At 41.4% G+C, this 27,250-nt stretch overlaps 1 protein-coding gene across 6 annotated transcripts in view; it reads right to left on the bottom strand.

Annotated features, from left to right (window-relative positions):
* tbc1d4 (TBC1 domain family, member 4) overlaps positions 1-27,250 on the bottom strand; it is an 88,516-nt gene that overhangs the window by 32,473 nt on the left and 28,793 nt on the right. For 2 of the 6 annotated variants that reach the window (XM_034187232.1, XM_034187231.1), the window contains exons 2-14: positions 25,243-25,371; positions 24,186-24,414; positions 23,211-23,452; positions 22,694-22,783; positions 19,532-19,636; positions 19,311-19,443; positions 19,113-19,204; positions 18,893-19,003; positions 17,503-17,619; positions 16,749-16,799; positions 7,460-7,677; positions 6,827-6,982; positions 1,679-1,836 (exon numbers count right to left, since the gene is read on the bottom strand). In XM_034187232.1, the coding sequence (XP_034043123.1) occupies positions 1,679-1,836; positions 6,827-6,982; positions 7,460-7,677; positions 16,749-16,799; positions 17,503-17,619; positions 18,893-19,003; positions 19,113-19,204; positions 19,311-19,443; positions 19,532-19,636; positions 22,694-22,783; positions 23,211-23,452; positions 24,186-24,414; positions 25,243-25,371 (1,831 nt within the window). Of the gene's footprint in view, positions 1-1,678; positions 1,837-6,826; positions 6,983-7,459; positions 7,678-9,002; positions 9,016-16,748; positions 16,800-17,502; positions 17,620-18,892; positions 19,004-19,112; positions 19,205-19,310; positions 19,444-19,531; positions 19,637-22,693; positions 22,784-23,210; positions 23,453-24,185; positions 24,415-25,242; positions 25,372-27,250 lie in introns of those variants that run through there. The other 4 variants (XM_034187235.1, XM_034187234.1, XM_034187233.1 and 1 more) reach the window with 3 other exon arrangements.

Below are 27,250 nucleotides of genomic sequence, written 5' to 3' on the forward strand. Positions count from 1 at the left end.
CATTGTGATCCTTCACCTATTTGGCTTTGAAGTAGTTTATCTTGCCATGACACGGGCTTGCCTGGTTTGAAACTCCACTGCCATCTCTCCAAGACTTTTCCATGCCTCCACTGGAATGTCATCTGGACCAACTACCTTTCCACTCTTCATCCTCTTCATAGCTGCCCTCACTTCATCCTTACTAATCTCTTGCACTTCCTGATTTATTGTCTCCACATCATCTAGCCTTTTATCTCTCATTTTCTTCATTCATCAGCTCCTCAAAATATGCCCTCACCTTCCCTACACTCTTCTCACTTGTCAGCATATTACCAACTGCATCTTTTACCACCCTAACCTGCTGCACATCCTTTCCAGCTCTGTCCCTTTGTCTGGCCAATTGTCCTATTCTCCTTCCTTACTATTCAGCTTCTTGTACAGTTTGCTAAATGCCTTTTCCTTAGCTTTTTCCCCTTCTCTTTTTGCCTTACGCCACATCTCCTTATACTCCTGTCTACTTTCTTCGTCTCTCCAACAATCCCAATTCTTTTTTGGCAACTTCTTTCTCCTTATGTTTTCCTGGACATCTTTGTTCCACCACCAATTCTCCTTGTCTTCCTTCCACTGTCCAGATGTCACACCCATACCTTCCTAGCTGTCTCCCTCACCACATCTACAGTATTTTACCAGTTGTCCAAAACTGCATCTCCTCCATCCAGTGCTTCTCTCACCTGCCACTGAATTTCACACAAGTCTTCTTCCTTCAATTTCCACCATTTGATTCTTTTATTGAGCTCTGAATCTCTTCTTCTTCTTTCCCTCTAAAGTCATCCTACAAACCACCATCCTATGCTCTAGCTACTCTCCCCTGCCATCACCTTACTGTTGCCATTACATTAAAAAATAATCGTAAATATTTTGGGGTTAATTTTAAACTTAAAAAACACTGTGAATTATATTGCCATGTTCAGATTTTTATTTTTAATGTAATTATGCAAAATTAAATGTCAAAACTTCAAGCAGAATATTCTGTCTGTCTGTGAACAAGATAAATAGAAAACAGACAGATTTTCACCAAACTTGATGGGAATATTACTTGGGCAGATATCTAGAGAGGATTAACTTTTGAAAAGATCAAATCAACAAAACATTTTCTGTTATATCTCAGCAATCTATAAAGCTCGAGAGATTATCTAAATATAACAATGATTAGCAAAACATTTGTGATTGACTGGTATAAGTCACATGGAAGGCATGTGTTTTCAGTAAGTACATTGTTCAAGACATTTCGTCCTCTTTGAGGTCCTGATGTCTCCTGCCTATAAAGGGCTCCGGTTTGTGAGTGAGAGAATAATAAACATAGGACGTTGTGTTACCTTTCAACAAAAAGTTGGAGTTTTCTACAAAACTAATTATCACCACCGGTTTTAGTAATCAGAACACTGTGCACACTGACATATCCCAGTGTGCACAACGTGCAGGTTTTGCATCAGTCCCATGATGCCTTTCATTTTAATTTTATGCAAGTCACTTTTTCTGCACCTGCATGAGAAATCCTGAGAGCAACGTGCTGAGATTTGACCTAAACTCTAAGATGTACGTCCCACTGTACCCTTAAGTATAAAACGTGTTTTGCATTGTTTCAGCACCAAATCTGTCTCAGTAAAGTAATTATGTTGTCCGGTGTTTAGTGTCACACCTGTGTACATGGATGCAGAGGGCTTGTTGATGGGCGATGCCACTCTCAGGAAGATCTTCTGTCTCCACGAGACTCTGCGTGTGGGCGCAGGCAGACCAGTTACACTCACAGAGTCGCTGCTGCAGCCGGACAGCGACCTCTTCCTGCCATCCTCAGTACTGCAGAAGAAGACAGAATGTCACAGACATCCGATACAGCTCAGGTATCATCTTACAGTCTGCCGGCAGACTTCTATAAAATGCTCAGCAGGAGAAAACTCATCATCAACACCGTGCACACCATTAAACAGTGACATTAATGAAGCAGAAGGTGGCACTGCAACTCACGATTAGTAAACAACAACAGACACACAAGCAGACAGTTGTTGTGTGCATTTGTTTATTTTCCACTGAAGAAACAACTTCAGTAAGAAGGAATTTTTAAAGCATTCACTGCCTCAGGATTTAAATTATACGTGTCGTACAGAAACTGCTCGATGTTATCGAGAACACTTAAAGACCACAAACCTCCAGCTGACTAACGCTCCTGTTTACATTTCACTTTGATCCCTTTCTTTTCCAACATTCTTAACATTCTTAGATCCTGATTGCCAAACTTTGATCCGGTCTTTGATCCTCACCAAGGAGGGTATGCTTTAATCATTGTTTGTATGTTTTTCTTGCTTTGATCCTCTAATTAGGATCAACGAACTCCGAATCAAGAGGCAGATTGTGCCTTTGATCTTTGATCCGCACTAACTTTGATCCTGACTCTGATTATCTGTTGAAAGCAATCAGGATTTACGTTCAGCAATACAGATCAAAGACTGGGTCTTTTAACTTTCAGGCATTTCAAAGTGCTTTACATTATCATTATATATATATATATATATATATATATATATATATATATGTGTGTGTGTGTGTGTGTTCTCCACTCAGATTGCAATAGCCAATCACAGATTAGCCTTTCTGTAAATCATTTACCTGTATTTTGGCATGCTTGGCACCAGAAAGTTATGTTGGATCTAAAAGGATCCAAAAAGGCTAGGACCAAAAGTTATATTGGATCAGTTCCCACTGACCAATAGCGTTAGAGCTTACTGCCAACAGCTAGCCAATCAGAGCACGGCATATGAAGGTCAGGAACTAGCTGACAGACACTGGTTGAAAAAATGGCAACAAACATGTCAACAACAGCAGAAAATCATCTGCCAGTGAGGTTTGCTGAGTTCACAGAGGAGGAACTGGTGGAACTATTGAACTCCAAGGATGCCAAAAACACTAAGAAGGTAGACAAGCTACTGACGTTCCAAGCACGCTACTGACGTTTGAGAAGCATTCATATGCTGTTCACAACAAAATAAATTGATCTAATTTACTTGACTCTTTGTTGTTTGCTTAATTTGGGAGGGGGTTGGAGAACATAACAATTGATGGATGGTAAGTCATCCAACATAGAGAAATATTGGATGAAGAAAAGTTATATTGGACGAGGCATCATCCAATATTTCTCTATGTTGGACGACTTACCATCCATTATTTGCATAATATATATATATATATATATATATATATATATATATATAAACATAAAAACAATAAAAAAAAACTAAACAACATAAAATCTGAAAAGCAATTAAACTGATTGATTACATAGTAGCCAAGTGGTTAGTGCACTTGGTTTCAGTATGGAAGGTTTGCCTGCCACATTTCTCCATGTAATGTGGAGTTGCATCAAGAAGGGCATCCGGTGTAAAACCTGTGCCAATTCAACGTGCAGATCCACCTTGGATTTGCTGTGACGACCCCAAGTGCAAACAAGGGAGCAGCCGAAGGGGCTTACTTTCGACGCTTAAAACCTCAAAACAAATTTCAAATATACAAGTTACTTTTAGGATACCATGTTACATGTTCCGAGCTACTGTCAGTTACACTCAGGTTACAGTTATTCAGTTGCTGTTTCTTTAAGTTTTTATAACTCTCATTTTACATATTTACTGTCATTTACAAGGTTACTTGCAACCAGTCAGTTACCTCACTAAGTTACAGTTAGTTCATCTCTTTTACAGATACTTTAGGTTCGGGATAAATGATATGACTCCAGATCAGTATCATGATTTAATTTAATTTATATCGCGCCAAATCACAACAAAGCCGCCTCAAGATCAAATCATGATTATATCCTATTATAACGTTTACCTCCATTATGATGAGTTACTGATTATTTATATATATTTTTAGGATTACAGTGGAACCTCGGTTTTAGAACGGCTCTCTTTATGAACAAATCGGTTCACAAACATATTTTTTGACAAAAAAATGCATCACTTTTCAAACAGTCTTGGTTCATGAACACCTCCACCACAGTAGGTGGCGGTAATGCACCCTGTTGGGTTGCATTCCGGCAATAAACAAGAAGAGGCAAGAAAGATTTTTTTGGTGATGAATGATTTTTTTGAATTTTTGGTGACTTGCGTGGTGGTTCTCCTAATGGTTTACTTTGTTGTGGACATTAAAAATTATGAACTGTGTATTTTTTCGAGTAATCACACATTAGCGGAGCTAATGGGTGAAGTTTTTAAATTTGACTTCTGTGTCAGTGTTATTAATGTGTAAAGGTATGAAAGCAAATGCATATAATTAAAGTGTGTTTAGTACTAGTGAGTTACTGCAGCAGTAAGACTTTGAATGTGATTTAAAGGTCATAGTAAACTGGCCACAAGGATCTGCTTGTATGTGTGTGTGTGTGTACGAGGTCTGTTAGAAAAGTATCGGACCTTTTTATTTTTTGCAAAAACCTGATGGATTTGACGGATTTTTCTGTCTTTTTCTGTCTTTTTCCTTGAAATGAAAATCCGCCGAGCACACTGCACATGTCCTCACACAAAGGCTGCTTACCAGAAAATGACGCAATCAACAGGCGTGAAAAAGGTCACGCATGCGCACGAAGGTTCAAGGTTTGCTCATGCAAGCACACGTGATTCAAGTCCATCAATATATATATATATATATATATATATATATATATATATATATATATATATATACACACAAAACTTTTTCCTCTCCATTTATGTCAAACTTAAAGACAATAAATTTTACTGAAAATGATACAAACACGTTTTACTGGTTAAATAAATAAAACGTCGAGGGCATCACTAAAACGACATCTACCACTTGCCATTAATTAATTAATGAACAAAAGCAAGATTCAGTTGATTAGAGGCTCCAACTGTTGATTTTGATACATTTGAATTAGTTTAAATTATTCAGTTACTCTTTGACAAGAGCTGCCACTTGATCCAGATCCACACCAGGAATTAATCATGGCCTACCTCTGCAAAACCTTTTACTAAATGACCTTTTGAGATAATCTTCTGCTTACCGGTAAACGTCGGTAAACCTGTGTTGTGACGAGCAGTTGGTGAAATTTTAAAGCTCAGCGTTAACAGCAGGTTAACGGTAACTAGGTGGCAACAGGTAACCATGTGGCACCAAGCTCCAACTTCCAGATACAAATGTGGCATGAAGCTGTGCTTAAGGTTTTCGTGTAAATCCATGATGTCACTTGTTATTGATCACATGACCGCGTGTTTTCACGGTGGGTCAGCAGAACGGGCAGCATGATCATGTGCACGATGAAAAACAGGAAGGGATTTCCTGTTGGCACAAGCGCTTTCTCACAGCTGCTCTTCAGATTTCTCACTTCTCCACAGCTCCATTGAAAGTAATTAAAAAAACGTTATTGTTTATTTTTGATAGATGTGCAACAGCTGCAGGATTTGATCTATACCTAGAACCATTTGTATTAAATCCTGTTGGTGCATTATCAATGCAAATGCTTTGAGAAACAAAGAGTCCGAGAAGAACAAAACAACTGTGTGCCGCTCTGAATGTCATTCATAATGTAAATGTTGACCTTCTCTGTCTGCAGACACGTGCAGCCTGTCAGGAACCCGAACACTCAGTCAGACCGGCTGCAGTGCACCTGGTTTCCAAGATGATACATTATCTGACTAATAAATTAGTAGAACCCCATTAGCACCAACAGCTTGGAACTATCCTGGACAGGAACTTTGTGGTTCCTACAGTCAGTTGAGTGATTTTTCTTTTAGCTTCAGCTATCAGAGCTGCTTTGACGATTAACAAAAGAAGTCTAGTTATTGGTTCAACTTGTCTGTGAACAACAAAATCCAAAATGTTATCGATGGATTGTAATGATGTAACTGAGCAGTTTTTTGTGGATGCAGATCCAACATCACTTTAAAAATGATATCCATCCTCCTGATTGTTTTCATGTTTCAAAGAACTTTCTTTTAGCCACTGAATGAGGTTCTTTCATTAGTACCCAGAAGGAATAAGAACCCTTCACACATTTGTAAAGGAGAACAGACATAACTGCCCTTTGGTTGACCTTCAACTGGGAATCGCTTATCTTTGAAAACTGAACAACTCACTAAGATGCCTGGGCAAACGGTTTGAAGAGCAAGAAGAAGTCTATTTGCTGTAGAGGAAACTTCTAGACATCTCTCAGCTACAGCCTTCTTTGCCAAATCCGCCAAAATATTTGACCCCATTAACAAACCAAATGATGGTACAATTTGACCTGATCAAAGCCCATCTCACTTTGTTGGACCTAAAATCAGCTGTTCTCTGGTCCACTACAAGTTTCACTCCTCTCAGACCAAACTGGAACACCCGAAAAGTCCGACCCAAACAGTGTCGATCTGAACGCACCCCGACACACCACCTGTGGCGCAAAACATCCCATTACCTGTTTGCAACCTTTCAAAATAAAAGCGTGGCTGCACCGGATTAGTGACGCTGCAGCATCGTGAATTGCGCCAGTGAAGAAAGGTGCTGACAAATGTTAAAAATCCAGGTGAAGCTTAGTGGTGGCGCCGTGCAAACAAATCTGGATATCCTCATGCAAATAACAAGAGGGGCGTGTCAGTGTCCCCTTCTTTTTCTGAGGAAAGCAAGACGAGGACGGGTCCAGTTGCAGAGGTGATGAGGAGCTACAACAGCTGGATCCTGTTATGAATAATAATGTGGCGTGAACAGGCGGAGGGAAGCTGTTTGTTAAGGGTTTGGACTGCCAAAGAGCAGGCGCTCACTCCCACCCATCAGGTCTTTGCCAAATCCCTGGTGAAGCGGCCCTGCTCACCTCTTCGGGGTCCCACTGTCTGCCAGGGAGCTCAGGGACACCAGCGAGCCCTGGTAAAAGCTTTTCAGGAAAGTAGGGGTGGAGAAGGAGGAGCGAAGGATGAAGGTGGACTCGCTCTCCGAGGCGCGGCGGACTCTCGAGAAGCCCGCGGGAAAACTGGGGGAGCCCGACATATGAAATAACCACAAATAAAAAAAAACACACAATACAAAACACATCATAGAAAGAAAGAGCTGAAAACAATGTGTAACAGGAAACTTGTGTCGCTGTTGTCCACAGAAAGCGGGGCCGCCGGTCAGCGGGTTTAGGACTGACAGATTACGCTGCCCGTGGCATCAAAGGTCAAATAAGAATTAGTCATACCCCGATTCAAAGTGATTCAAATGCTAGCGTTAGCCATGTGTTCGTTACAAAACGTGAGTGTGAAATGCGTTCATTTGTAGCAGGCCGTGGCGTGAGGTCAGGTGTGCCGAAAAGAGGAGAATAAGGAGAAGGATTCTAGGGGCCCATGATTGACAGAGAGGCCCCTAATACAATTATACTACTGATAAAAAAATATGGGAGGTGACCCAGTAAGATTTCTTTTCATGGGGCCCAAAATCCCTGGTGGTGCCCCTGCGTGGGGCGAGTTACCTGCTCTGCAGCAGTTCAGGATTAATAGACTGCTGCCTGCGGAGTGGAACCTGTCTGCTCTGGTTGGTCGAGGGGCCCTCAAAAGAGATGCGTTTCCTCACAGGCGGGTGACTGAAGGTGTGAGCGCGCCGGCGGAACTGCTGGCCTGTTTCTAAGTCCTCGTCGGGGAACGGCGGCGGTGAACTTGGAGGGGAGTGACCAGGAGATTCCTCGTCCTGCTGAGAACAACACACGAAAGAACGTAAGTGCTCGAAATTTTAAGAAACAATGTAAGTCAATGAGGTCTTAGGAGGCTTATGGGTCCACGCTAACTTTGGATAACTACTGTAGAGGACTACGCTAGCATAAGCATTTATACATTCCAGTTTGTGTTAAAAATGACACAAGCATGCAACAGAGTTGTGCAAATTTTATGCTTGATTCACTGATACCATTATATATTGTTGTGTGTGGCCTTCGCCCTAAAATGGAGTCACTTTATCCTTGACCACATTTTATTAATATTGGCTCAAATTGTTTGAGTTAAACAGTAATGACCTTGAGTTGGGCCATGAAATGGTCAATGGCCTTGTTACCAATACAAATGTGATACGAGTTCATATTAATCCAAATATCCCCCTATATACAAGAATAGGTTCCAAAATTTGACGTTGGCCTGTGGCCTTTTCACCAATTTTTCTCAACATCAAATTGCGCTGGACGGCCACACGTGGCTGAAAACAACACCCCCACCATGTGGTACAACTACATACGGATGTAAAAATTCTCAGTGGAAGCAACCAAAAAGAACAGAAAGTACACATAATTATCACCTTAAAGATTTGGTTACGCATTTTTGAAAAGGCGCACGAAAACAATGGCTGGAGTCTTTTCAAGCTGCGGTACTGATGCAGACGCCACAAACGTAGCATTTGGCACAGTTAAAACTCTGACTCAAGACACGTATCATGTAGCCTCAAAATACATGTCTCCAAACTAGATAGCACGGACTTTTGGTGCAAGGGATGAGAATTGAGAATCAGTTCCAAATTTCTTATTTGTATACATCAGAAATTGTGAATTCCTTTTATCAATATGGCACATTTTTCTGATACTTTCGCGTCATAATTTCCAGATGTAACGTCAAACTCTGCATCTAGCAACCAGTACAACAGCAGCATTGGTGCTGAAAACCTCTGTAGGCCAGAAAACCCATCAGGACTTGATCAGGGGACTGAAAAAGATTCATCCCACCAAGCAAAAAATAAATAAATAAATAAAAATCAATATCGATATTGATAAAAAAACGTACAAATTCCCAATGTTGAGTAGTGATTACCCCTAAAATTACCTTCAGATATAACAAACAGGACAAGATATAATCTGAAATCTCTCTTACATTTTGTGTGCATGGATACTCACTCGGACCAAAACAGGCAAACGTCAAGATCTCTGGAGTTCAAGGAACATGGAAGTAATTTTATACCCAGCTGCTGTTTGCAGCCTCCAAAGCAAAAAAAAAAAAAAAACACCAGCTCAACTCAAGTTACAGGTCTGCACTCACCAAAGAATCCAGGTTCAACTTTCCTCTCAGCACCCGTAGACCAAGTGACACCTCGTGCACCACAAGTCCCACCTCTATTGTATTCTAATGGACAAAGTCCTGTGACTCATGAAGGCTGGACTACACGCTGAACCCTCCAATCACGGCTCATCGTTTTTTAGGAAACCTCCCACACCGGGATTTGACAGGACAGCAGGAAGACTGTGACAGCTGTGCACCTTTTAGCAGAAAAACTGCACTGTCCAATAGAGCCACTGCAATACGCGATTCATCCGCTGCACTGAGAATCAGGTCAGTAACATCATACTGACTGTAAGTGGCACTCAGGAGGTGATACCTAGAAGTTTAATAGTTGTAGATCCGGTTCCTTCTACAGGGAAAAGGAAGTCGGGACCAGCAGAGGTACAACTGCATATCCTGACTTGGGTTTCCTGCTTGGAAGAAGATCAGCATCCTGAAACAATTCCCAGATGATGACTCGCTCTACGTTTTAATTAGGAGTGTATAACATTCTCTCGAACATAACAAAGTCGGGGAATTTTAAAAGTCAATGTAGCATCTTTTAAAACACAAGCAATTAGATGTTGCAGACCCTTATAAGTCACATTATATCGATGAGACACCTACCAAAAAGTCAAGTTTAAAGTCTGTGTATCCCCCTCAGACAGAATGCCAGTCCAATGTAGGTTACTTCCCCAGCCAAGGCCGGTAACCATTTAGAGCTGGTTTGACTGGGACAATCCAGATAAAGTGTCCTGCCCAAGGACACAGACAGGTAACATGACCACGACTCGAACTAAGGTCTACATATTGGTAGCCCGACTGTAATTCTTTCATGAAGAATTGTCAGCGTAGACGACACCGAAGCACCCTGACTTAACGTCAGTGCAAATAATCTGCACTGAAGTCAAAACCAGCCTTTCTTTCAGGTAATAAACAACAACAAAAGACACACACACACAACAAACGAAAACAAAAACAAAACTGAATCCAGTGTAGCAAGCCAAATCTCTGCTCTAAAAAAAGACTATACCAGGGTATATTATAGTTTAGCATAGCCCAGAATATGCAGTGTGGTATAAAATAGCTCAGTTGGATTTATTTTGGCTATGCCGGGCTATACCCCTATAGTTCGGGTGATACCCCATTGTGTTTTCATAATTAAGTCTGTATTTCAAAATCTAGAGGGTTTTTTTTTAACTGAATCCAGGCAGAGGGCCCCACCACCAACGGGCCGGGCCTCAGGGCCTATACAGGACTTTCTTCTACTTCTAAATAACATGACTGGAATTCATCAACATTAGTAACAATGTACAGTCAGTTTATAACAAACAAGACTGTAATGCAATCTTTTTTTTTGTTATATATGTTTAATGAGATTACTGTGTTGCATCCGTAACTTGTAAACATAATCAATATAATTCACTCATTATAAATGCTCATTGAGTGAATCACTTTTTTTTCTTTTTGACTGGTATCTGTCTTCTTTGTGTGAACAAAACTGTGGATTGTAGTTTATAATGTTGTGTCTTCCCTTAATTAACGTTACTTGCTCTTAACAGGCGGGCGTGACTATCTCTGTGACTGTGATGAACTGGATTGATTAACTATTATTATTGTGATTAGGGGCTGATACTATTCTTTAAAACTAATCCTTTCAGTGATTACTTTGAGATTCCACTGTACATTAGCAGCGGTTAGCATTGGTGGATTTGCTGCAGCATTCTTACTTTTTAATGTACATTTGAAATCTGTAGAGATGTTTTCACATCATAAAAAATGTAAATCCTGCACTCCTGCTCTGAATTTGTCATCTCAAAAATTTACTATTCCATAAATATTGGTGGCGTTGTTTCTAAATTTAACAGGCTTTCTTTCTGGGACAATGAAGCTAAACATTAGCGTTAGCTAGGGCACATTAGCGGTTTTCCTATCAAAACAGATTGTTGCATTTCATCATTCAGCTAATATACATGTCTCCTACAATTTATAAGCAAACCAGGTTGAATTTCATAAATGTTTCCCCCTTATTTTATTGTTGAGCACTCACTGTAAACTGTTACTGAATTAATGTTTGCCACTCACTCAAGCTAAAACTTGCCCATAGCAACCTACAGTGAAAGCAATATAATGATAAACCCCAAATATTTGGACCTGTGTCTATTTTTAGAGTGACGCCGACCGAGGGAGGACTGACGACTTGGTCGGATATCGATCGAACCGCGACAGCGGGCCGACCCGCACAGAGAAGCCGGCCTTCAGGCATCATTTCTGGGCAAAACGAGGCAGGCAGCCGGGGGTGATGGAGCAAACCCACTCAGTCCGAAATCTCCCACTTTTTGGATATATGCGAAGTCCCAGTTTGCCCAACGGAGTTTAATTCTGCAGCTTTATTGAGGTGAGAATAATATAAAAATAAAACGTGACGTTTACTGCACTGCTGTGAAGGTTTAATGATCGGCTAATGTTAGCTTAGCTTTTTAGCACAGTTGATGTGAGTGAACACTTTAATTTGTAAACAGTTCAGTTTTTTTTTTTTTTACCAAATAAAGGTACAGCTTTTTTCGGAGAACATAAAAGCTCAACTTTAAATAACTTTTTTTCAGGCGTCTTTTTCTGTACTTTTTCTGTATATATATATATATATATATATATATATATATATATATATATATATATAACTGTAGTGTTTCTTTATGTTTTAAGAAATATTTTTTTATTTGCCCCAATCAGGAACATTTGCTGTGCAGACAACCTAAATACAGATGCACTTTCAAAAACTTTCAACAGCAACTATTTTATTATTTTTTAAAAAGCTGTTTCATTTTATATTTTTACAATAAATGAACGGGTCATTAAAAATGTCCACGAAATCAAAGTCAAAAGACATTTGCACAGGTAGGAGCTCTCCACTTATTGCGCTCAAATTCATATTTTAGAAAGGACTCTGTCCTGATAACAACATTAAAGGCAATTACATATTTTAACGTAATTACAAGTTGAAATGACTAAAAAAAAAAAATCATCATCATGAGGTTTATGTCACAGAAATCCTACTTTACAATCACACTGCAGTCATTGTTAAATTATTTCCTGTTGCATTTATAATAAACATTTGTATTTATTTACAGTGTCTGTTTTTCTGGTTGAAATGAGATATAAATAATCTACCAGACTTAAAAATGTACAAATTTCCATGTCATTTTATTTGTCTAAAAATAAATGTCCAAGGTTCCTTATGTTAAACAAGAAATTATCTAATCTGAAATAACAGGTGGTTTTAATTTACTGATGAAAGGTTTCTAAAGAACCATTTATTGATTTATTTAGCTATTTTAAGTACAAGTGTTCTAAACTTTTTTTTAACAGTAATCAGAAATTTTGAGGTAACAAACAACAACAAAAAAACATTTCCAAGGATTCTTCTTCAGAAAACTGCTAAATAAATGAGCAGTCCTATGACACGTTTCTGTTTTGTAGAGATCAGTGGTTTCTGCACCGATCCGTTTTGTACAGATCAGTGGTTTCTGCCACTAGTCTTCTGTATTTTGGCCTGACGCATCGTTGCTATTGGACAGCGCGAAGCTACGTCACAGCTCAGAGCGTCGAAAGTTGGATTGGGTTGAACTTTGAACGCGTCAGCCTGCCGACAAGCAGCAATGCCCGCACCCGTCAGAAGTGTCGCTTTAGCTCTGCTTTTGATGCGACGCTTCTGATGCCTCTAAAAAGCAACGCATCTCATTGAAAATAATGCTTTTTAGACAGATTCTTGATGCCTTTGACACTTCTGACGTGTTCAGTGTGAAAGGCCCATAAGACCTCAGACAAGTTTGACACTGTACACATTTCAGTTCTAATTGTGGCCACTAGGGGGCTGAGTTTCAAAAACCTAGCCCGACACCTGGCCCTGAATTGGGCCAGATACTGGCCTCTCTCTCCTAGCCTGTGATTGGTTGGCGGCTGAGATGCTGATGTCAGCCTCACTTTGATGGTGCGCGAGCACTGCTCTCCTATTGGTCGTTTAGGAGTGGGAAATCTCACTCCAAAATGGAGGCCAGTATCCGGCCCAGTTCATAGCTGGGCTGGTTGTTGGGCTATCAAAAGCCTTGTGTATGTCATATCTTTACAAAGACTGTGTACGAGGTCTATTAGAAAAGTATCCGACCTTATTTAAAAAAAAAAAAATATGGATTTGAATCACGTGTGCTTGCGTGAGCCAACCTTGAACCTTCATGCGCATGCATGATTTTTTTCACGCCTGTCGGTTGCGTCATTCGCCTGTGAGCAGGCTTTGTGTGAGGAGTGGTGCAGCCCTCTCGGCGGATTTTCATTGTCAGGGAAATGGCTGAGAGACTGCCGCTTTGCTTGATCAAATTTTTTTTAGAAACTGTGAGGCACATCCATGTGGACACCATTCGAGAAATTCAGGTGGTTTCTGGTGAAAATTTTATGGGCTTCAAAGACATTAAGTGATGTTACTGTCCCTTTAAGGACGGCCCACAGCAGCACCTGTGACGCGCAACGCAACGCCGTGATGAAGTGTTACAGAACATGTTCTGGCATGTCCAGGCTCGTCCACAATTTCTTGGATAATCACTCGATGGAAAAACCACCAACAGCTGTCTGAACGCCATCTCAAAGCCGTCCTGTGAGACCAAAACGGCGGTGGTTTTGTGTCGGTCCAGCAGCGAATCCATCGTGACGCGCAAAGCGTCCACTCGGCTTTCCATGACAAAATCTCTTGTTAAAAGTGAAATCTGCAGGAAAATAGTTGATGTCCAGCTCTTGTGATAACCAGAGAAATTGCACACGATGGTCACGGATCCACAGAGCGATCCGTTTAGAAATTAAATAGTCGCTCAGCCTGTCGATAGCAGCTGGAGCGCGGCACGCCCCACAGCTGCCGTGGGCCGTCCTTAAAGGGACAGTAACATCCCTTAATGTCTTTGAAGCCCATAAAAGTTTCACCAAAAACCACCTGAATTTCTCGAATGGTGTCCACAAGGATGTGCCTCACAGTTTCTAAAAAAAAATTTGATCAAGCAAAGCGGCAGTCTCTCAGCCATTTCCCTGACAATGAAAATCCGCTGAGAGGGCTGGACCACTCCTCACTCAAAGCCTGCTCACAGGTGAATGACGCAACCGACAGGCGTGAAAAAATCGCGCATGAAGGTTCAAGGTTGGCTCATGCAAGCACACGTGATTCAAATCTATATGGGTTTTTTTTTTTTTAAATAAGGTCGGATACTTTTCTAATAGACCTCGTATATCAAAGTTAAACTTGGTACACACAGTCATCTCATTAAGAGCTTGTACAAGTTAGAAGCGCATTTCAACGACTCTAACTGTGGCCACCAGGGGGCAGAATATCAAAGCCCTCATGTATGCAATATCTTGACAAAGACTTCACACAGCAAGGTGTAATAAACAACAACCCAGGGGTTGGTCATGTTAGACCCTACTTGTGTGAAGCACCTTGAGGCAACTTTTTGTGATTTGGCGCTATACGAGGTCTATTAGAAAAGTATCCGACCTTATTATTTTTTTCAAAAACCATATGGATTTGAATCACGTGTGATTACATCAGACATGCTTGAACCCTCGTGGGCATGCGAGAGTTTTTTCACGCCTGTCGGTTACGTCATTCGCCTGTGGGCAGTCTTTGAGTGAGGAGTCGCCCACCCTCTCGTCGTTTTTTTCATTGTTTAGGAATGGCTCAGAGACTGCTGCTTTGTTTGATCAAACTTTTTTCAAAACTGTAAGGCACAACTGAGTGGACACCATTCGATAAATTCAGCTGGTTTTCGGTAAAAATTTTAACGGCTGATGAGAGATTTTGGTCTGGTAGTGTCGCCGTAAGGACGGCCCACGGCGCCTGACGGCGATCTGCGCTTCGAGGCAGCAGCGTCTCGCCATTTCAAGTTGAAAACTTCCACATTTCAGGCTCTGTTGACCCAGTAAGTCGTCAGAGAACAGAGAACTTTCAGAAGAAGTCGGCATGAGGAGTTTTATTCGGACATTCCACTGTTAACGGACATTTTGTAATGAAAGAACGTGCGGGCAGAGTCGCATGTCGGGCCGGACCCGACCGCGGGGGGTCGCGACAGGAAAAACACCTCCGTTGGAAACCTTAACGGGCAAGTTGGAACATGCCCAAGCTGTTAAACAGTTTCTCAGTTACTCACTTGTTGAAAGCCATCAAAAGCCGCCTGAATTTTACAAATGGTTTTCAACACGGAGGTGTTTTTCCTGTCGCGGCGCGCACAGATTCGCCGAGCCGTCACGGAAACGACTCGGCGAATTTGCGCGCACGTCTTTCATTACAAAATGTCCTTAAACAGTGGAATGTCCGCATAAAGTCCTCATGCCGGCCTCTTCTGAATCTTCTCTGTTCTCTCACGACGTCCTGGGTGAATTAAGCCTTAAATTAGAATGTTTTCAAGTCGAAACAGGCCGACGACGGCGCCTGGAAGCGCTGCACTACGTCCCGCTGCGTGGGAAGTCCTTACACCGACAGAAACACCCCATAATCTCTCATCAGCCGTTAAACTTTTCACCGAAATCCAGCTTAATTTCTCGAATAGTGTCCACTCGGATATTCCTCACAGGTCCAGAAAAAATTTTGATAAAGCAACGCGCGCCATCTGGAGCAGCGTGTGAAACAAAGGAATTCAGCCGAGAGGGCTGGACCACATCTCACTCAAGGCCTGCCCACAGGGAAATGACGTCGCTGACACGCGTGAAAAAACTCACGCATGCACACGAGGATTCAAGCATGATTGGTGTAATCGCACGTCATTCAAATCCATATAGTTAAAAAAAATAAATAAAAGGGTCGGTTTATTACTTAATAGACCTCGTATAAATGAAAATAAATTGAAAAATGAAATTAAAAACTCATCAGACGTCTGATATGTTCAACGCTGACATATTTCATTTCTAGTATTGGTTGCCAGGCGGCAGAGTCTCGAAAATGTAATATAGATGGAAATTCCACGAGTTTTTCCACAGTTATTACAGGTTATACCTTGTTCAGTCCTTGCATGTGTTCGAGGTCATGTTTAGTGACACAGTACAGGGGAAGTGTTGGCTTTGTTTGCTTACTTTCTGCGCAACGTTGACTTGCCTCAGAGTCCAACTTCGTGGGAAACTGTAAACATACTGATTGTTGGCACCCACCGGAGCAGTAAATCAACATGTACAAATTGTCTTTAGAGACTCTCCAGTCACTGCTATACCGTCAGTAGCTGTACTCACAAATGTCACAGCAGCTCCGGACAACGTTCAACAGCACAGCAAATACAGAATAAAGAAACTGTTGCTTAATGTGAATAATTCATAGCTGACACGTCAGTTTTGAACACGTCTGACATCACACAAAATCAACAAAGGAATTTAAAGTCACATGACAGGTAAAATACGGCGAACCGCCTCAGGTTCTGAGTACGACTGACTGGAACTCATCACACTCTCGCTCCACATTCTGCACGGCCGCGACAAAACAATGAACGAACACCGCCTGCTCTTTATTCTTTACATTGGGAAAAATCTGTGGGAATAATGTGGGAAAACCACAGCTGGGAACGTCAACTTACTGATAATGATGTTTATGAGTAACATTCAACACGCTGCTGCAATCTGCTTAAAAATAAACAAATAAATAAATAAAGCATCTGGTTTAAAAGCAACAATATCTGTCCGAGCCCAGCTGTGGGAATTTCCACATTCCCCCTTATGGACACTTACTCTGTCAAAGCTGCTCATGCTTCCCAAACGGCCTCGCATCCGGCTGGCACCCTGGAGACAGAGGCGATGACAAAACATTAATCAAGCTCGGAAAATGCAAAAAAAAAAAAAAAAAAAAAAAAACTGTAACAAGTGTGACTGTGCAAACTTTATCAGCTACAAAAAAAGTGAAAATAACCTGGGTCAAAATACCGACTAAGACCCGCAAAAAAATGTGTTTTATTCATTTGAGAAGTTAACTTTTGGAAAAAATAAGATGGTCTGACAGCCAAAAATCAACTTACAGTTGTTTTCCTGCCCTTATGGGCAAGTTGTCTGATATTACAAAGAGAAATTACGCTGCAGCGTCACAAGAAGTTCACTTTCTGAACAACAATCAGAGCCACAGCTTCTTGTGTTAATGTAATTGTGCAAAATGCTAAAACTCTGTATCTTTCCATTAAGCAGATGATTGTCCGACTCATTAACAATGAAAAGTGACCCCGTCTGATGTCGTAATGCGCCATTTCACAGGGTTTCTGAATCATAAATTTGTGAGACAATAACAGATTACAAACGAGGTCTGAGGAATTACTCAGGCGTCTCCTGGCAGAAATGGGTTAATCCAAATCCTCTGCAGCAGCATTCCAAACACAGAGAGATGCACCAAGGTGCACGAGGCGGCGGCTTTTATGTGTCAGACGGCGGAAATTTAACAGAGTAACGTTAAGAATCGTAGCATGCAGACAGATAAATAAATACTAATGTGACCCACCCGTGAAAAGATGTTCTCCAGTGAGTTGGTGAGGGAGGTTCGAGCTCTATTCTTCAGAATATCGAGTTTGAAGCGGCTGCTCATCGGCGCGCCGTCTCCTGCTGCGTTTGCTGCATTCTGTCGAACAACAACACAAACAAACAAAAGTTTAGTAAACATTTTTGTTTTACACTCTTTTCACTTTTTATTGCCCCTTTAAAAACTGCTACTATGGCAACACAAATGCAGATTAAATATCTCATGCACACTCCATGTCAAAACGTGCCATTTTTTTGTGTGTTCTGAGAATTATTTTTGCAGCACTTTTTGTTCCTTTTGTTGCTTGGAAACAGCTGCTGTCAATCAATCACTGGGTTGTTAAACAGAGTTTTTCTTTCTTTCTTTTTGTTTTTTTTTGTTTTTTTGGATGCTGTCAATCAAGACCCAAACAGCAGCTTCTCTTCTGTCTGATTTTATTCTAGAGTTTTAGCTCCAGACTGAAAAGTCTTATCATTTGCTGAATCTGAATTGTTCATAGAATCACAGTCTTGCTGAGAAGCTCAGTTTTTCCCCCAAAATCTGCAAACAAATTATTTTTGGGAGAATTCTTTAAATGCCAGGTTAATTAAAGTGATGCACGTGAAATATCACCATTTTAAGGTTAGATTTGTCAACTTTTCCTAACAGAAACATTTAGTTGACATGATTAGTTCAAGGGTCATTGGAAATTTGAAAACCTGACAGTAAATTCTGTTTTTAGTTTCTTACTATGATGCATGATGTCATTGTGTTGAATTTATAAATGATACACATAAATTCAAGTGATTTCCTTCGTTTTCCTGATGGAAAATTTGAGGTGTTGTGGTTAGTTTGAGGGCTGTTGGAGATCATTTTTGTTTTTACGGGTTCTTGCTCTGATAAACGGTGTAATTTTGGTGAATTCTTAAAGAAGACATACTTCTTAAATCCTGTCGGTGGGTCGCGGAGCTTAAAGGGTTAAAATATCTGATGCTATCAAACTGTAGCGAGCAAACTTACTCCGCCTTTCACATTTTGCAGACTGGCCAAAAGAGTGTAGAAAAAAAAGATGTGGAATCAGTGTTTGCTCGCTTATTCACTGTCTGTTTTGTTTATTTATTGGAAATGGAGGATCACAGATATTGCTGATTACGAGTGGTTAAAAAAAAGCATGAGGGGACACAAAATCGTGACTGGTGAAGGCATAATGCAGTCTGCAACCACACCACAGGGTGGCACTAAATCCTACACACTGTAGCTTTAATGTGATCACTGCAGTTTTAGGTGATTTCTCAGTAAACGAACTGAAATGACATTTTTAGCAACGTTCAGTTCGGTAAGCGTTGTGACATTCTGCAGTCTAAATTGCGTTGGTTCATGTGCAGTTTAGTACCTGGGGGGCCTCGCCGATGTGCAGATGCGACCTCTGTTTGTTTTCAGACAGCAGCCTCAGGTGCAGCATCACCAGCTCGTTCTCCTCTTGGTCCGAACTGGGCTTCATCCTCTGCCGTGCACACAAAACAAAACATCACTTCTTCCAATAAACTGTTTCTTCTAATCAATCACAAGAAGCTGCAAACATGTCGCAAAAAAAAAAAAAAAAACGGCTTCACCTGAACTCGCTCAAAAACTTCGACTTGTTCACTGTCGGTCAGCTGAGAGAGATATTTCTGGATGGCCAGCTTGGCTCTGGGTGGGTAGAGACCTGCGACACAAAAGATTTCTTCAACTCACAGAGGAACACACCGTCAATCAATATACATATCAATATATTGAGGAGTTGAGGCAGAAGAGGCGTTCGGGTATCGAACCTTCAATGCGCTCGCAGAGCTTGTGCAGGTCGTGCATGGGGCACGCTTCACACAGCTGGATCTGGGTCTTGTTGCTTTGCAGCGCTGCTGCAGTGCTGAAAGCCTGCTTCAGGGTCAGCATCACCTCATCCACCTGACAAACAAACAAACAATTTCACACACAAAACCGTTTACAGTCGACAGTCACTGGGAGAGGAAGGAACTCTGAGCCGTCGACTCACCAGGGACTCGCTGGCGCACTGGAAAACGAAGCAAACGTACTGACTGGGACCGGACTCGGTGTGGTCGCGACAGATGAATCCAAAGTGGTCCGTCTGCTTTATGCCCTGTGTCAGAGTCCAGAGATAATCATTTAAAAATAATAATGAAAAAAAATTTAATAAAACAGCTCATGTAGTACAGCCCGTCCTGCAGCAACAGTTTCAGAGAAATGTATCCCAGGTGGAATACCCAGTCCAATACTTGTACTTTGAGATAACACAAATGCACAGAGCACACTGCAAGTACACGCACACACATGCACACACACACACCACCTTTAATCCAAGCTGCAAAGTAAATGAAGTTATTATTGTTCAATGGCACTTACCAAGTTACATGAAGTGCAGAATTGTAGCAGTATTTCTGACCACTAGATGTCAGTAGTGATAGTTACCGTCGTGGTAAAACTGTAAGTAGTACACCTGTCCAGCTGGTGGCAGTAATGTGGTAACAGCTTGCTAAACCTCACTAAACCAGTGGTGAAAGTTTTCCGGAAATCCGGGTTTTTACTCACTCCAGGTTATTTTTGACAACATATGTCAGAATCGATTCATTCAGTTCCACGCCCAAACAGTTGGTGGCGGAAATGCACCGTGTTGGTTTGTGAGCCACCAATAATTTCCAAAGAAGAAGAACAGTTATTTTTGTTTTGGGCTTGGGAGTTATTAAGTCATATTTTTGGGGACTGCGCTGTTGTTTTCCTAACGATTTGCTTTGTTGTGGACATTAAAAGTCATGAGCAGCATTTTTCAACCAGTAATCATACATTAAGTGGAGCTAACGGGTGAAGCCCCCAGCTGCTAAAAGTGCTAATGCCATTAGCATTCAAACTCTGAGTCTGCAAGTCTTAAGATTAATGAGTTTGAGCAACGGACGACAATTTGTCTGAGGTGAGTGAGAGAAAATAATACGTGACCTTTAGTGCTCTGCTTAAGATTATCAGCTAAATTAGCTTTTAGCTGCAGGATGTTGAATCAATCACTGTCGAGCTGAGTGTTTGACCTAGTTTTATTTTTACCAAATAAAGATACACAGTTGTTACTGTTGTAACTACAAGAAAAGTCTCAAGTTTAACTTAGATTTTTTATTTAATTTTTTAAAAGTAACAAGTAATCAAAGAAAATAGCAGTGCTGTTTTATATTTCTTTATATTTTAAGACATATATTTCTTGACCCACATCAGAAACATTTAAACATTTGCTGACTGAATGAATGAATCTACCATTACTTTTCATGCTATTTTATTTCTCTAAAAATTTTTCCTCAAAATGTACAGTAATCAGAAATTAATCTTTAAGTAAAAACACATTTGTAAGGATTTTAAGATGGCCAAGAACTGGAAAAGAGATAATAGCTCCAAAGCTCCTGCCAAAACTAGGAAAACTCAGAAGTGAGTGAAGGTTGAACAAGTTGATGCATTAATGTGCCATAAATACTCCCATTGTTCTATTTATTTTTGAGTTCTTTGAATTGTCATTTCTTGTACGGTGTACGGTTTTACAGTTCTATCCTTTACAATCGCAGGTTAAGACGCGCGTGAGAACGGCGGTGTTCTGCTGCCGCCGATAATGCCCTGTGTACCGCTGGATTTATCCAGGCAAATCCTGCGTTACTCCAAGAACTTTTGCATATAGGCACCGCCCCCAGAGTATAATACGCTGAAGCAGCTGTCACTTCAGGGGGAGGGAGCTCATCTCTCAGCCTTTTATTCTCCTTTCCTTTTCCCCTCCTCAACGTGTTGCTCCGTCTCCACCACAGGGCTCTCCTCTGCTTCTGAACCAGACCTCTTGGTAAGTCCTTGCCGCTGCCAATTTTCTTTTAGGAGGCATACTGGAGCTTCTCTGCAAAAATATCTGGAGCTGGCCGCGAGTGAGAGGCCTGCATGCAGCGCGCTAGCGTTTTTATTTGACCGCCGCCTATCGGCCGTTTGGAACACCGTTAACCGGGAGGTGGCGTTTAGAACGACGTACTGTCCGCTAGCGCCGCCATTTTGTCTGCCTCTGTCGCCGGTTAAAACGCCTTTGAGGACGCTGATGATATTGCCGTTTAACACGCCGTTGGTTAGGGATACAACGCCGGCCACCAATTACGGTGGTGTAAACTGTGGCACTACAGGAAGGAGCAGGATGACAGGGCGATTAAAAAGTATCAAACGCCGTTGTTCACGTTGTCTCCATCGTCACGCGAATTCTCCGGGAGCGCTCCCGGAATTATTCGACATGTTGAATAATTTTTTTCGACGATTCCCGGTAAAGCCGGAACTAAGCCACGCCCCCTAGTGCCGGCGTTGACAACAGCGTTTGATCCTTAAGACGGCTAAAAACTCTTCCGGGACGCTTCCGGAAGCTCTTACCGTCTATGTGTAAATGGGGCTTTACTCCCACAGTGCAGAAGGAAGAGCTCTTCTTCCAGTGTGGCACTTTGCAAAATGCCACACTGGAAGGATTATCTGTAGACTGTAGACTGAAGGATCACAGACTGTACCTGAAAGGAGAATAACACTTTGTCCAGGATGCACACAGAGACTAAGACCATCACTTGCACTGTCACAGAATGTCAGTGTTGACATTTTGGCCATGTAGCATGCTCCTCTGGGTGTGATCCAGCATGTAGGTGACTGCTCCAGATGGTTATCTTATTTTCCAGAGTATAAATCACACCTCTCAAAAATTGCCAGACTGACCAGACCTCAGTGTAGCACATGTGCACACCACAGCCTGTGCTGTTACTTAACACAAGGGCTTTCAAATTCCAAAAATAAGAAAGTTGGACAAATAAGAGTGTGTTGAGCAACAAAGTAGCTGTTACTTGATGCAGTTTAGACAAAAGAAATCATCAGATGAGCACAGATTGCACTGGTGCATAAGTAGCTGGACCTCACAAATGTGACTTATATTCCAGAAAATATGCTACTTTACAAGGTGGGGCTGGAATGGTTGTCTGGGTGGTTGTATGATGTGGTATAATGCACAGCACCACTGTGAGCTCCAAGACCCGACCTTATGGAGCCATAATTCTCCAACAACTTTCAGCTGAAACGTAAAAGTCTGCTTCACTGAAACGATGAGCAGTAACACTGTCAGAGTGAAGAGGTGAAGTGTTTGGTGTAAAAATAAACCCACCTGACAGCAGGATGAGATATCTTTGAAGTTCTTCTCCAGCACCACCGTCTTACTGTCTGGACTGATGAGGTTCACCTCAAAACGGCCGACCTGTGAAACACCGACATGCACACACGGCTTCAACAACATAAACATTTTATGATGAGGCCACTAACTTCAAAAGCAAACTAGTAAAATATGCACGCACACAATCGAGGTCACCGCCTCTGCAGGAATGATTTTTCCCCACAGAGTCATCAACCGCTCTGAGACGATTCTATTGAGTGTCGCGTTCCAGTTTTTAAAATTAGCTTAATGAATTAACGGGCACAATGTGAGAGGAGTAACCGCCGAGTAACGGCTGCAAGCGGCAAAAAGAAACCGCTAAAACCTCTAATTAGTCTTCAAAGGCTGAAATAAATGAAAATCTCTATTTTATCTCTAGTTTAACTAACTAAAAATGTTCCCTTAAAGTCCATCACGGTTTTTCATGACATCAGTTGGCCAATTCGACATGTTAATGTTTAATTTCCTCTACCTGGAACAGCATGGTGCGGTTTTTGTCTACGTCCGACGGCTGAACGTTGGGTGCGCTAGCATGTCTGCGGCGTATCGGTGCCATGAGGACACCTTCCATGGGCTTCTTCTGCAGACTCCCCGCTAGGCTGCTACAACGTGTACGAAACTCCTGCGGCCCGTCAAATCCGTCGTCTTCCAGGATGCACTCTGGGAACACTCCTCTCAGGCTGCTCCCACTGGTGCTGCCGATCAGACTTTTACCTGAAGCACAAGGACACGTGACACCGCTTCCAAACACAACACACGCACGCGTTGTCATCGCACTCAAAGCAGATCAATAACTTCACTGTTCTTGGCTGTAAAATCGATATTAAACAAGAAAGGCACTTCAGAGAGTCCAACACTGCAACTCAGTGTTAACTTAGTAATCGGTTCTGTGTGTCCTTGATTTTTAATGGATACTTTGCAAAATTTAAACACTTACCATGTTTTCCGGACTATATGTCGGGAAATATATATACGATTTGGATGGAGTTGCATCCGTTCAAAAATGTGTCACGAAGAGGAAAACACACATAGTGTTTTGTAGTAATCATAGGTGACACCACTGGGTTGAAATTTTGACATTGATTTTTAACCCATTTTTCTCCAAATCAAATCAGTTTGGACTTTGCTGACTTTCAATCAACCCACCAAGATTTGTCCAAATAGGATCAAAACCTATTTTGTTCAAACACAGATTGATGGACACATGGGGCCCAAAATCAATACCCCTACCTGCGGGTATAAAAATCCAAATGTTTTCAAATTTCACTCATTTTTGTAATTGTGTAAAGGACAAATGAATAAACATAAAGGGGGTTACTGAACTATATCCAACACAAACGTGTACAGAAACCTGCCCTCAATGTCAGGTTCAAGTTGAATCTACTGTATTTGTGTTCACACATCATTCAAAAAAAAAAAAAAAAAAAAATCTGAGCTACATCATTACCACCAATCAGATTCTCTTCTCCAAAGCCTTCAGGGTCTTCCATGCTCTCGTTCAGAACAGATGTGAGTGGGTCTCCTTCTCCACCCATGAGGAACTCCACAGGGTGCTCAATGGACGTGCGTCGCCCGTCTGGCAAACGTACCTGTTTGCGCTCGACCTCATGCTGACGAAATTTGTCTATACAGTCGTCGATGAGGGTGGATGGAGCCTTCTTCTGCCCAACTATCACCTGTAATTTTAAAAAGACCAACAATAATAATAAAAAAAAAATACACTAGAGTGCCAAGGGCCATGTGGGTTACCGGCTCAATTAAAGCCCATGGCAAAATGGCCATTTTCGGCATAAAAATGGCCGCCATTTCCAAATGAACAAATCTACGCAAATAAATTTGACATGGGATCAATGTCAATGACCAATATTGTGCCCTTCTTAAATTAAAAGAAAAGTTATCAGACAGTTTTGAGGAAACTTAGGTCCAAATACCCACATGGGCTGTTTTCAACATAAAAATGGCCACCATTTCCAAACAAACAAACCCATGACTATAATTTTTTGACTTGAAATATGTCAGTGACCCATATTAACCCCTTGACGAATTAGAAAAAAGTTATCAAACAGTTTTTGAGAAAACTGCCTTTAAGCGCTCAAAATGACTATTTTCCACATAAAATGACCCGCCATTTCCAAACAAACAAACCTATGACTATAACTTTTTTACCTGAAATATGTCAATGACCCATATTACTCCCTTGACGAATTAGAAAAAAGTTATCAGACAGTTTTTGAGAAAACTGCCTTTAAGCGCTCAAAATTTCCAAACAAAGAAATCTACAAATATGATTTTTAGGCAGGAACAATGTAAATAACCCATATTACACCCTTGTCAAATTAGAAAAAAGTTATCAGGCAGTTTTAGAGATATCGCAGTAAAAGGATGCTGACTACTATGATGGACGCCACGCCACGACGCAGGGTTAGTGGTCTATCGGCCGGTAACCCAAATAAAAAAAAAAAATTAACATTCCATAGACTCGATGTTTGTGCAGTGATTTCTACCTTCCCACAGTACAACACTTCAAATTTCTGGGAGTTGTAGAAAGCTTCATCCGTTTCCTGTTTGGGTTTGGTGTCTTCCTTTAAGACTGATTTGGACACTTGGCGGATGCTGCTGATCACCTCAGGAACCTGGAAGTTAGGACAGTAGAAAGGAGGAAGAAATGAATACGATAAATTAAGGAGGACTACAACAAAGCCCAAGTGTTGCGTGTAAATATGCATAGTATCAAAACCCACAAATGGAGTCTCCTTGGCTTTCTTCAGCTAATGGGGTCCTCACCACTGAGGCACCGACATACTGGATCAGGCACAGAGAAGCATGCTACGCTGACAAAACATCGTTACTGTCCCTCCCTCACAATGCATCATCAGAGTCTCTCTAAGCAACTGCTCTTCTGACTCAAAGTCATGGTACCCAAGGACTCTTCAAGACGATCAAGTAGCAAAGACATCTAGTCATCAGAGTCTCGATATCATACAACACAGGAAGCACCAGGACCCCAACACCTCAAAATGACCTCAAGACTCCATAAACTCTTCCCAGGTGTCTCCAGATCTCAAAGGCTGAGGATCCAGAGACCTGAACGCTACTGCCAACGTAAATGAATGTTCCTACAAGTTCAACACTTTCACTCCAAACAGATGCAATTCTGATCGCTGAGTTCAGGAACTCCATGTTTATTAATATTAATTGGTTTCCATAGGTAGCATTCGACCGTCGCCATTAATATTAACGGACATAGTTATATGTAAATATGCCAGATTATAGCAAAGTGCTAATTTCCATCCGTAGTCGTAGTAACATAAAAACAGACTAAGACCACACAACATACCAAAGTAAATTAATCATGACAGAAAAACAAAACAAAAATACACATACAGATATGTACAATTCAAAGTAACAATAATTGATAGATAATAAGTAGCTGACAGGTGAAGGAACTAAAAGAGTTTCATGATGGGTGTTGAGGCGCAACAATACTGTATTAAAGTGACAAGTGCTAAGTGCAAAAGTATTTCAGTGCCTGATTGTAATTGCACATTACAGTACTAGGTTGTATTGCACAATGCCCGCCGGTCTTCCTGCAGCACCTCTGCTGGAGCACGCATAAAAGAGCAAACATCCAAATGATTTTTGGGGGAAAGCGCAGCTTTCAAACAATCTAATTACTAATGATAATAAATTATCCATAACCTGTAGTTTCTGAATGTTCGAAGTTATTGGACAGAATTCTTAAGGTGCTTTATTTTGTTGGAGGAAAATTAATCACTTAAGTGACAACTCGGTAAAATAGGCAATAGATTTACTGACAGAAAATAGTTGTCAGTGGCAGCCCTAGAACACATCCCTGAGGAACACCGGCATTGAATGGGAACATATTCTCTCCCCACTCTGCACAGCACTCATGCTACCTGTTGTAAGGCTGCTATAATGTCCAACGAATTCTCAGGATGTCCCAGAATGCCACCCCTTCAACTGAACAAAAAATATTTTTCACAAAATTCCTTTCATTCATTCACAGGTTGCCAACAAGTACTTCCGGTATTTGCACTTACATTCAATCAGTGTTTGCAGAGACAGCCTGGAATTGTAGGTGAGAACTCAGGCCGTGCATATCTGAAGGAATATTGTCCAACTACCGCTGCCGCCACCAACCAACAGAAGAGGGCGGGTGTCAGGATTTTGTTAGATTTAACCTGATGAGGCCTCCTGACTGATGACACACAGCACAACCTGACTTTATACTTTCACATTAAACACTTCCACAGTAAAAACATGAGATCCTAACGATGACTAATGAGGACCAAACAAACAGGAAACGCCCCGGCTCTGCAGGCCTGCAAACACAACAGAGGAATGGAAGAACTCAGAGACCTGAAGGTCACCGGGCCTGTTTCTGCTCTGCTCTGACAGGCGTGTTCACCTTCGTACGTGCCGACGGCAGCAGCCAAGGCCACAGCAACAGGAAAACTTTTTTTTAATACTTGAATCCAGGAAATAAATCAC

Source organism: Thalassophryne amazonica, chromosome 14, assembly GCF_902500255.1.
Source record: "Thalassophryne amazonica chromosome 14, fThaAma1.1, whole genome shotgun sequence".
NCBI lineage: Eukaryota > Metazoa > Chordata > Actinopteri > Batrachoidiformes > Batrachoididae > Thalassophryne > Thalassophryne amazonica.